Here is a 13,126-nt window from a genome sequence, read left to right as displayed (position 1 = left end):
CCACTCCCCTTCAACAAAACCAAAACCAAAACCAAAACCATACATAATTACTCCAAACGATGCCATCTCTCTCTGAGAAGCCGATCTCTAAAGTCCCCCTCCATTTGCTCCAGCCCAAGAACTTCCAATTCGACTCGGTCCCCGAATCACATGCTTGGCTTGACCTACATGACCACCCAACGGTTGACCCGACGGGACTTGACACGGTTCCACTTATCGACCTGACTGACCCAAAGCTTACGACAAAAATCCGTAAGGCATGTGAAGAATGGGGGGTATTCCAAATTACGGGACATGATATAGCACCGAATCTTCTGACCCGGCTCGAGGAACATATCCACCGTCTATTTGCACTGCCGCCTGAACGCAAGCTTGAAGCCGCCAAATCGCCTGGTGACATGTCCGGTTATGGGCTCGTGCCAATCTCCTCTTTCTTCTCTAAGTTTATGTGGTCTGAGGGGTTCACCATTGCTGGCTCTCCTCTTCACCATGCACAGAAGCTGTGGCCTGATGATTACACTTCTTTCTGGTAAGAGCTATTCATTAATTAATTCCTATATATATATTTTCTTGCATGCTATATATATATGTGTTCAATGTACATGATATTTCGTTTGCTTTTCTTTTTTCTTTTATTGACATATATATATATATATATATATTATGTATTGCATGCAGTGAGGTAGTGGAAGAATTTAACAAGGTGATGAAACAACTTGGCAGCAAGTTGTTAAATGTGATGCTTCTCTCCTTAGGCCTAAGTGAAGAGGAAATAATAGGGGCCGGTCCTGTGAGAGATTGGGATGAGATGTCGGCAGCAATCCAGTTAAACTCATATCCGGCATGCCCTGATCCTGACCGGACTGTCGGTCTTGCTGCCCACACTGACTCGAGCCTACTCACGTTATTATACCAGAATGGTGTCAGTGGCCTCCAGGTACTACGGCCGAAAGACCATGTCGGCCCAACGAGATGGGTCACAGTACCACCGGTACCGAAGACATTTACAGTTAACATTGGCGATCTGATGCATGTGCTCTCAAATGGAAGATTCCGGAGTGTGATGCACCGGGCCATGGTAAACCCGACCCAGCACAGGATATCGGTGGGGTTTTTCTATGGGCCTCCAGCAGGTGTGAAGGTGGGGCCGATAAATTATAAGGCAACGGGAGCAGGAAGGGGTCCAGTATATAGACCGGTGACATGGCAGGAATACCAGAGGCTGAGAGGGAAGCTTTTTGATAAGGCGCTTGAGGCAATAAAGATAGGAGAAGAAATGGCATGATTATGAACCATGCAATTGCATGATGTAATAGGTTATAGGGGGGGATTGTGTTAGTTGCGTTTAAGGTTGCATGAAAGGACTTGTAGCAGTTCTCTTCATCTCTTGTTCGTTCGTTATCTCTATCTTGCCTATCTTGCGCCACTTCTAAGTAACGGATGAGAGAGAGAGGGAGAGAGAGACGACGTAGAAGATGTAAATAAAATAAAATAAAAAGTCATCAAATAAGTGTGAGACTGTGAGTGAGTGAGAGGAATGCTCATTGCTCATTGCTCAAGACTCAAGATGATAAATTTAATTACTGTATCAATTTGTCTGCAGTAAAACGTGTAGCTAGCTAGCGATTCAGTAAAATTAATTAATATTAGCATAAGATTTGTGGGACCCATAAATATTATGGGATACGCTCAGAGATATGAGATATCACATCAACTGGGACAAATACGCTCAGTAAATTTCAGTTATAATGTACCAGTACTTTTCTCTGCATATATACCAATATATATAGTGGGGAGATAAATTAGATATGGCATGAGCACATAGCCACATACCAATAATGTACCAGTACTTTTTCTCTGCATACACTTGTTGTCGTTGAACTTTATAATGCATTATATATATATATATTAAAAAGATGGGGGACAGATTTTTCTTAATTAATTTGTTTGCATATATGTATATATGTATAGCAGTATAGGTGAGGACTGAGGTGTTGTCTTGTTTCCAGAATAAAATCAGACCGTGCAAGCGACATGTGTCGATTGTATAGATTGAAAAATACGGCATGTGAATTGTTGTTCGTACAAATGGCTAACACAATATATTGATTCCCTTTTTGAAGTTGAAGTTGAAGTTGAAGTTGAAGTTGAACCCTTCTCCTTCTCTCTCTTTTTAGTTTTTACCTACACAAGACAAGAGGGAGAGAGATGGGAGAGAGACAAAACGTGTGAGGGATATTATATCGTACAAAAAGCTTGGCATTGTTTATAATCAATCTCCTCAAAGTATACTACTTTCTACTTCCTCCAACCAACAAATGCAATTGCAAGCAAGGCCAAACAACAACAACAAATAAATAAATACTAAAATGTTCACGTTTTTTCTCATTCGTTTTACACAAAATTTATTTAAACTCTCATCGGTGTTAAGATTTACGCCACCATTTAAATTTATCAAGTATGAGATTGTGCGCACAAATCTCAACGCAGATTAAATAGTTTCTTTTTCTAGAAGAGTTCAAATGCTTCCAATTTCTGTGTTATCATCCTGCTTCTATTTTTTAAATATCAATAACTAAATTTTACAATTTAATTGTCTGTTATCACGATATTTCGATTTTGTTTTGATCATTATTAATTAGAACTTGCAAAAATTCACCAATGTGTATAAATTTTGGACATTAATTTTTCTACTTTTTTATTTATATAAAATAAAAATAAAAAAGTTATAATTATTTTTGTACATGTATATAAAAATAATATATATCACATTTAATGGTTTTATTTTGATATATAAGTTTTAAAAATTTTAGTATTAAAAAGTGTTAAGAAGTGAAGGCGATGAAAGTATTTTAAAAAAAAAAAAAAAAATTTGGACACCCCTCATAATTTATTTTAGGTATGATTAACAAATAAGATTAAAATAGACTGATCTAATAAGAATCAATATATGGTCTAGTGGCAAAGATAATGCTCTTCGTTTAAAAAAACTGCATGTTTGAAATCCAAAAAAGACAATTTTTTATGAATATTAAATAGTTTGGTGGCTTGATAAAAAAAAAATAAAAAATCCAATGAGTAACATAGCAGTCCGATTAACAAATAAAGTTAGATTTCCAAAAAAAATTAAGGAAAGTTAGATTAACAAATTAATTTAATAAAACAGGTGTTCATGAGATTCCTGCTTCCTATCCATCCAAGGTGCAAGAATTTAATAACCTATCTTCTTTAACACTTCCATTTCATTATTTAATAGCATATGTTCTGAATTCTGCAACACTTTTATTTTGTTTTCTTTGAGCAATTGTGAAGTGCGTCCAGTTTAATGGCTAAATCAAATTGCTCTCTATAAATATTAGAAATTTGAAATCTAATGTCCGTAATGGAGGTGATTTGTCGAAAATTTTATCAATAAATTAAAAATTAATTAATTAAAGAAACTGACATCACATTGAAAAAAATTAAAATATGATAATTCTTTGAATTATTCAGCGGAATTATGTCTTTTTTTTTGTTCAATTCCACTGGATTTCTATCCTTAAAATAAATAAATCTAATTTCGTTGAATAATTCAGCAAACCTGGGCAAAAAATAACAAAAAAAAACTAATTTCGCTGAATAATCCAGTGAAATTAGTCATGAATTGTGCTAAATTATTCAGCAATAATGTTGTTTCTGGAATTTCCAGAGAAGTGATGTTGTTTTCTTTAATATATTTGTTTTAAAAGTTATTAATAAAAATTTCAGGGTAATTTGAATGCTTTAACGCATAATAAAAAAATTAAAAAATAATCCTTTATTTTTATTCATATCACAATTGGAGTACTTAAAATACACAAAACAATAAAATAAACTTATAAATAATCATTAATTATTAAAATTTGGCCATTATTTTATTTCGACCGAAATGATCCGGAACCAAAATACATCGTAAATTTTTTAAACACACATAATTAATCTCTAATTCCTAATTAATAATGAGAATTGTGAAAACCAATCTTTAATTTAGTAATTAAAATAATATTTATCATACGGAAGGTCGCAGTTACAAAATTCAAATAAAAGTATTTTATAAAGAGTAAGGCTACCATACATAGAGGTGCTATCGGGTCGGGTCGGGTCGGGTCCGGATACTATTATATTTGGACCCGTACTCTAAAAGTGTTCGGTTCTTAATTTCGATCCATATACTTATTTGTTTCAAATCGGGTTGGGTCCGGATCCGGATACCTATATACCCATAGATATTTTGGGTCCAGTATTTCGGTTCCGGGTAGATAGATACCTATAACTTGTTTGTGGATTATCGGGTCCGATTCAGATACATGGCAGTTCCGAATCTGGAGCGGATATATGTCACAACTCTTAAGCATTTGAGAAATCATTTACATTTAAATATAATTATAATTTCTTGGATTATTGGATAGTATTTTCATATTTTATTGTTGATTGTTTGGAGTACTCATGGTGTAACGAAATATATTGGAAAGTTTTAAATTTTTTTGTTAATAGCTTTTGAATTCAAGAGGCCGAAGAAAGATAACTTTTGAAAATCAAAATATTGAATAAGAGATATTTTTTAGAAAGTAAAATATTGAAGATGACAGATATTTTTAGAAAGTAAAATATTGATAGACAAAGAGATCAAAGAATGATATATGATAGATATTTGATTTCAATGAGATTTATTGCAAATGACATATCAATGAGAGCAATAAATTTCTATGATTATGCATAGGATATAGAAGGCAAATATTGAAGAATATATTGAAAGCAATAAATTTTATTCAAAAAATTAATATGCAAAGTACAATTATTGACGTGACATTTGTTGATTTGATTATATACAAATTGTACTTTCATAGTTATTAATATATGTTTTATCGGGTATTTATACGGGTATCGGGTCGGGTTCAGTTATGAGTCAGATAACTAAATCAAACCCATATCCTATCCATTACAATATTGGTTCCGGTTCCGGTTCGGATCCGGATCGGATATTAAATTATTAATTTTATAACCGTACCCATAATTTAACCGGTTATATTTTTTAAACCATACCCTATCCAAATTAACCGGGTATCGGGTCGGTTCCATATCGGATTCAGGTAATCGGGTAAAAGTGGCACCTCTAACCATACATTGCAATGCATAGACATCTTTATACATTGGACTATAAATCACTGGATTCAAAGTCCAAATAACCGATCCAAACTGTTCATCTTGTTCTCCATATTAATATGTGTTTGGAGACCAAATTTTACATTTTTTGGAAATTTTTTACTATTTTTTTAGATTTATTAAAAAACGTTGTTTTTCAAACAAATCTGAACCATAAAAAACAACAATTTTAAATAAATCTAAAAAAATAGTAAAAATTTTTCAAAAAAATATAAAATTTAATCTCCAAACACATATTAATATGGAGAACAAGATAAGCGGTTTGGATCAGTTATTTGGACTTTAAATCCGGTGATTTATAGTTTAATGTACAAAAATGTCTATATATTGCAATGTATGGTAACCTTACTCTCTTATAAATACTTAAACTGAGTGATTTCATACCATCTTTATTTAAAAATAAGAATAATGAGAATTGGGATCTTCTCAGATGTGGGGGCAACAATGTGATTTTTTTTCTAAGCGAGGAATTGGAAGTAAAATAAGTTGTTGCAAATTTTACTAAAAATGTTATTTTCTTTGTGCTAAAAATAAGTGGGACCATAAAAAAAACAGAGGAAACATTATGTTTTTTTTTTCTATTGAAACAAAAGGACAAGAAAAGTAAAAATCTTAACCTAATTGTTGGCAATTGTCTGTGAGGATTGCTTGGCGTAATTATATTTCTATGACATATTAGATGATGCGATTGAGACAGTGTTTTTTTTTTTTTTAGTAAATGTTGGAGATCAAGCCACCCAACTATTTAAACAGTATTTAAAATTAAACGATTGAGACAGTGTTTTGAAATATGACCATATGATAAACAATATTTAAAATTAATATGCAGTAAATAATGTGTATTTGAATGTGCAACCTATAATATGCGGTCATGTTCTCACTTGCGGGAAATTAAGTATTTACTAACAATAAGTAACATAAATTTATTTTGTGTGTGGTTTAGTTCTAATTAATTAAAATTAGTATTCAAAACTCTAATAATACTGTTTTGCGTTGTAATATTTTTACTTGGATGATGGTAAAATAAAAATTAAGTAGCACATATGAATTTGTATATAAATATGCGTAAATTTAATGGGATTTTTGAGATTTTAATTATGAGAAAATTTTGAAATCTGAAACTGTTACTTGAAAAGTGGGGATGTCTAGTATTGATGCCATGTTTGTTGAATACCTGGAGCAGTGTGGGCCTGTGGCCTGTGGGGTTTGCTTGCTATTACCTAATTCTTGTCATCTATGTTGATCTTCTGTTCCGTTTTCTCTAGGTCGGAATGTGTAACAAATTACTGTGGTGGACCCATAGGTGGAGTGGAGATGGTTACTTTTGCATTTCCTGAATAGGTGGAGTGGAGATGGCTCTACCGCAGATTTCAAAGATAAAATGATTGTGACTCGCATCGCATCGCATCGCATCGCATGCATCACATACTGTTTCACTAAAACCGGCCACACAGAATCAGAAATAGACCGTCACGTCGTGAGCGCCTGGTACCGGAATTATGGCAATCTAAAAGGTGACCGACCTATAGCGCTATAGTATATGTTTGTCAGCTCACTTGCATTGCATGGCCGACAAATGGGCCACGTAGAAAGGTATGTGGGCCCACAATGACCAGGCTCTGGGCCTTACTTGCCCCTTATCCAGCCCTTCATGTCAGTTCATATTCATATTTCAATCCCTTATGGTTTGCAAATTTATTGTCTTTGCTGTTGCCTTTTCACATCTTTCTCTTTCTCTCTCTTTCTCTTTCTCTTTCTAGCCTTCTGCTTAGTGATAGTGATCCTTTCAGTTTTGTGTAACACATGCACATGTGATTCAAAAAGGAGAAAATTGGCTACATGCATATATCCATCACATAATATTTACCTATCAGAACCCAATAGAATATATTTATAGATTAAAGTTTCCATGCTTAATTAAAATTTACTCAGTTCAATATGTCTATAGTAAAAAAAATACATCTAAAATTAAAAGTAGATTGACAATATTAATATGTTTTTTTCAAGATTCAAATTACAAAATAAAAAATATATATATAGTGCAAAATAATTGTCTTACTAAGTAAAATCACAAATAAAAAATATTGAAATAATAACAATAATAACAATAATAATAAAAGTAATAGTAGTATTAATAATAATATTAATAGTAATATTAATAATAATATTTTTAACTGTTAGGGGACTATACGTATACAAATTGGACGAATAAAAAGTGCAGCTAGCGTGTCCTATGTTCACCAAGAGGCCTTGGTAAGTAATTTTACTCGAAAATCTATCGAATTGACTTCAAATGACGAATCCAAATCGTTGAAACCAATTTACTTCACTACTGATGTGCGTACATGCAAAATGTATTTATTTTTTAATTTATTTAGTATACAGTCAAGCGGTAAAAGAAATGAAATTTTATAAGTTATTTTAATACATTCAATTTTTCATATCTAATTTTAATTGCCGTTAATTATAACTTGTAAGTATCATTGTTTAGTAGTCAAGAAAGTGATGTTCAAAACTTTCTAAATAAATACAAAGAGAACTTATGCCAGATATAAGAGAACAAATTTAGACACGTAGTCAAGATAAGAGAAAGTTATCCTGAGAAATGTAGCAGAGAGAGATGGAGATTGAAAAATTCAAAATAAAAATAAAAAAATAAAAAATGGTGAAAACCATGTATGTGCTTATTAATCCCCAACTTTTCATTTTCAGCTATTCAAACCGCAGCCAATAAAATTCATTAAAGCAGAGGTTACCTCGAAATTGAATTCATCACAAACGGCCAAAAGTGCACCAAAAAGTTGGTTCTAAATTGCAAAGAGACAAGTCTAGCTACGCACCTATCATGAAATTGTCATCCTATCAATTTTTGAATTTTTGTTTGTATAAAAATGGAAAATATGAAATTAGTAGGGAAAAGTTTGGATATCTCCGTACGGATTTAGGATGGTTTTAGTGGTTCAGATTTCTCCACCGATGCCAAGTCTTAATCAATAATCAATAATCAAATAAAATAAACTTTTCGTAATAAATGATCTGCGCCTCCCATTTTTCTATCCGTATTTATTTTTGCATTGTCGGTGTGATAACTAAATCATCTATCTAACAATGTTATTTTTGCAAGAGGCAAGAGCAAAGCAAATTGAAATAAATATATAGTACTCTAACAAATATCTAATATTCCATCATGAAAACCTAGCTAGCTAGCAAGCTACAATTAATATCTTAATTTGTGTGCATACTGCATAGCTAGCTAGCAGCCATGGAATTAAAGAAAAGAAATTGAATGATGTTAGCTAAAATCCAAAGGCTAATAAAGGACCACATTATTAGATCTCCCTCTTTAATTTGTTGGCATCTAAATTCATATATATCATGTCATATCATATCATGATATCATACCAATCTGCCAGAAGTTATCCGGCACAATCGAAGGTGCACTATAAATGTGTTTCCTTTTAATTATTGCATGCCTCACATCATATCAGATCAGATCTGGTCCATCACCTACTACTGCTACTGCTACTAATTCTACTTCTACTTCTACTTCTACTTCTACTTCTACTATACTCATTTCAATTGCTTCATGTAACAAAACTGCTAAACAATTAATTAATTAATTAATTAATTGTAGTTGTTTCTCAAATTGTTTCCAATTAACAAGTATATATATGATATATCCATCATTGACTTGACCATATATATATAATTAATTAATTTATAAAAATTGTGATAAATTAAACTTTTTAATTGTCAGGATATCAGTTTCCAAAAAGCCATAAATGTTGGTACAGAAACCCACAAGAAGCTGGAAAAGTCTAATCAGGCATGTTATACTGCCATAACACTGTAGACTGTAGTTCATTTTCATCCTATCTGTCAATCTCTACACCTGACAGCTAAGCTAGCATTCACCATTGCATTGCGGCTCATTGCTGAATTAGCTAGTGCCTAGTGGAGTGAATATATTGTTTTCTGACCCCGTACGCATCCCCTTTTAATTAATCAAGTCAAGAGAATCTGGTACTGTTATTGCATTCAGTTTTAATTACATGCATGACAAAACGAAAATGTACTACAAGATATATATCAGACATGTTCAGATAATTGGACCACATCAAAATGTTTTCAAAGTTAAAGTTCAAATATTCTCGAGTCCAATTGGAATCCATTACAATGCACAATGCACACATACATATATATGAATAGTGATATCATTCATGGCTATACCACCAGATGCAACTACCATAATCAGACAAACTACTTCTATTGCTAAGAACATGTTTGTACAATATTGTCATATTTATACTGGTACCAGTTGTCATTCTGACTCTTCTGAATATATATATATATAGAGAGAGAGATAGGCTAATATGCTTTTGGTAGCATATGGGCCGAAATACACACGGTCAAAATTTCAAATTTTAAAATTCAAAAGTCGATTTGAACTGTTCATCTTGTTCTCCATATTAATATGTGCTTGGAGACCAAATTTTACATTTTTCTGAATTTTTTTACTATTTAGTAAGCCACTTTGAAAATCGCTGATCCAACGGTTTTACTGTTTTGTTAAGCCACCGTTGGATCAACAATTTTCAAAGTGACTTAATAAATAGTAAACAAATTCATAAAAATGTAAAATTTGGTCTCCAAGCACATATTAATATGGAGAACAAGATAAACGGTTTAGATTGACTTTTTGAATTTTGAAATTTCAAATTTTGACCGTGTGTATTTCGGCCCATATTCTACCGAAAGCATATTATAGCCTCTCTCTCTCTCTCTCTCTCTCTCTCTCTATCTATATATATATATATATAGAGATGGGCTATGGTGCATTTCAATGCATAGGCCATGGTGTGCATTGGACCATAAATCACCGATTCAAAGTCCAAATGACCGATCCAAACCGTTCATCTTGTTCTCCATATTAATATGTGCTTGGAGACCAAATTTTATATTTTTTTGGAATTTTTTTACTATTTATTAAGCCACTTTGAAAATCGTTAATCCAACGGTGGCTTCTGATTTTACTGTTCCAAACAGTCACCGTTGGATCAGCGATTTTCAAAGTGGCTTAATAAATAGTAAAAAAATTCCAAAAAATATAAAATTTGGTCTCCAATCACATATTAATATGGAGAACAAGATGAACGGTTTGGATCGGTCATTTGGACTTTGAATCGGTGATTTATGGTCCAATGCACACCATGGCCTATGCATTGCAATGCACCATAGCCCATCTCTCTCTCTCTCTCTATATATATATATATATATATATATATATATTGGAATATGCTAGCATGCTATGCATAGCATAGAGCCTCTCCATGCAACGGCTCGGATTTCGAGTTTTCAAAATCCTAACGGTCGATCCGAACCGTTCATCTTGTTCTCCATATTAATATGTGTTTGGAGACCAAATTTTACATTTTTTAGAATTTTTTTACTATTTCTTTAGATTTATTGAAAATCCTTGTTTTCAGCAAATCTGGACCATAAAAAAACAGCGATTTTCAATAAATCTAAAGAAATAGTAAACAAATTCTAAAAAATGTAAAATTTGGTCTCCAAACACATATTAATATGGAGAACAAGTTGAACGGTTCGGATCGACCATTAGGATTTTGAAAACTCGAAATCCGAGCCATTGCATGGAGGGGCTCTATGCTATGCATAACATGCTAGCATATTCCTATATATATATATATATATATATAGAGTACGGCTAACGCGCTTCCTCTAGCATATGGGCCGAAATGCTTCCGGTGGAAATTTAAAATTTCAAAATCTAAAAAGTCGATCTGAACCGTTCATCTCCTTCTCCATATTAATATATGCTTGGAGACCAAATTTTACATTTTTGTGAAATTTTTTACTATTTATTAAGACACTTTGAAAATCGCTGATCCAACGGTGGCTTAACAAAACAGTAAAACCATTGGATCAACGATTTTCTAAGTGGCTTAATAAATAGTAAAAAATTTCACAAAAATGTAAAATTTGGTCTCCAAGCAGATATTAATATGGAGAAGAAGATGAACGGTTCATATCGACTTTTTGGATTTTGAAATTTCAAATTTCCACCGGAAGCATTTCGGCCCATATGCTAGAGGAAGCGCGTTAGCCGTACTCTATATATATATGTTCTATAATTAATGATACATTTCTTCACATTATTTATAACTTTGTAATTAGTATAGTATATATGTTGGAAATTTTGAGACATAAATAGCTAGCGAGATTACAAATAATTCTTAGGGAGTTTAATTTAATGCTTATTATATATGTTTACTTAATTGTTTGGTAGAGCTTGAATAAGCTTGTTTTTTTCTTAGTTCGTTTGATTACATCGCAAGTACTTAAATAACACATATATTTATACTATTCTTAAAACAAATTCTAGATTTATGAGACATCATATAAAATATATAAACATATTTACTTCGTATTATTATTATTATTATTATTATTATTATTAGAATAATTATTTTAGTACCCGCGCTACAATATCCACACAATACCCACACAGTACCCGCATTACAGTAATCATGCTACAGTACCCGCACTTAGAGAAATAATATATTATGATCATCATTAATTATATAGTCTCAACTAATTATTATTCTAAAATTCAGTAGTATCATTTCTCTATGGTTCCCACTAATTATATAGTTTTCCTTTTACAATCTCCGCACTCGTTCTCGAATCAACCTTTCTATAACAAAAATAGTTGACTTCATAGAAATAAATACTTCAATGCATAAATATAAATACTTTTAGTACTTAAATATTAATACTTTCAATGTCATATGTAAAAAATACTTAGATATGTATATCTTCGAAGTTATAAAATACTTTCAATGTCATATGTAAAAAATACTTAGATATGTATATCTTCGTAGTTATAAATACTTAGAAAATAAGATATTAACACTTAAATAAATATTAATACTTTGATGCGTGACTTGTTATGATTATTCTTTTTGGAGTTCTCCAATCATCTCCGCGTCAGCCTTCCTCTAACAAAAATAGTTGACATCGTACGTATAAATACTTTCAGTGTTATACGTAAAAAAATACTTGCAAGTATTGGTATAAATACCTGTACGGCGAGGTATAAATACTTGCGCAACGACGAGTCTAAAAGTACATTATCATGGATCACATTTGAAAAAAAATATTACGTAGATATTAATAATATGGAAAAAAAATTAAAATTGTGGAGATTTTGCAGTCTCTGTAGGAAGTTATCTTTCTGCATTTAATTTTCGGTGGTCCCCCCTGCGGGTGCAGTGCGGGTACTGTTATCAGCTTCCTTATTATTATTATTATTATTATTATTATTATTATTATTATGATTATTATCTTTTTTTATAGATATTTCTCAAAAACACTCTAGACTTATATTAATATTTACTGACTTTCAAGAATACTATTTATTTATATTTTTATACACATTTATAGACATTAAAATATTTTCTTATAACATTAATTTGGAAACTCTATATGTAACAAAAAAATAAGTTTTGTCATATATATTTAAGTTTTTTTGCATCAAATATATATTTAAGTTAGTGCTCGTAGTTTTATTCTGAATCAAGTATATATATATAGTTTTGGGGAAGAAGTTAAAACCAAAACAATTGCATGATTAATTAATGGTGTGTCTATACAGCGGATTTCATGCATGCGATCGAGAACAAGAAAACATTGAACAGATGACAACAAAATTAAAACAACTCAAAAGTATAAGAGTAAGGCTACGGTGCTATGGGTTACATAGAGGGCTACGGTGCTACGTCTCAATATTCGAGTTTTCAAAATCCTAACAGTCGATCCGAACCGTTTATCTTGTTCTCCATATTAATATGTGTTTGAAAACCAAAATTTACATTTTTTTTGGAAATTTTTTATTATTTTTTTAGATAGGTAGAAAATCAAA

At 31.7% G+C, this 13,126-nt stretch overlaps 1 protein-coding gene across 1 annotated transcript; it reads left to right on the top strand.

Moving 5' to 3' along the window:
- LOC144559872 (gibberellin 3-beta-dioxygenase 1-like) lies at positions 1-1,373 on the top strand. Its single transcript, XM_078309023.1, has 2 exons — positions 1-529; positions 679-1,373. Exons 1-2 carry the CDS (start codon positions 60-62, stop codon positions 1,283-1,285), a joined length of 1,077 nt encoding a protein of 358 aa, XP_078165149.1. The 5' UTR covers positions 1-59; the 3' UTR covers positions 1,286-1,373.
- Positions 1,374-13,126: the final 11,753 nt, after the last annotated feature.

The sequence above is a fragment of the Carex rostrata genome, chromosome 9, assembly GCF_964058835.1.
Source record: "Carex rostrata chromosome 9, lpCarRost1.2, whole genome shotgun sequence".
Taxonomy (NCBI): Eukaryota; Viridiplantae; Streptophyta; class Magnoliopsida; order Poales; family Cyperaceae; genus Carex; species Carex rostrata.
Note: the sequence above shows the minus strand (reverse complement) of the source record. Positions and strands in the feature narration are given on the sequence as shown.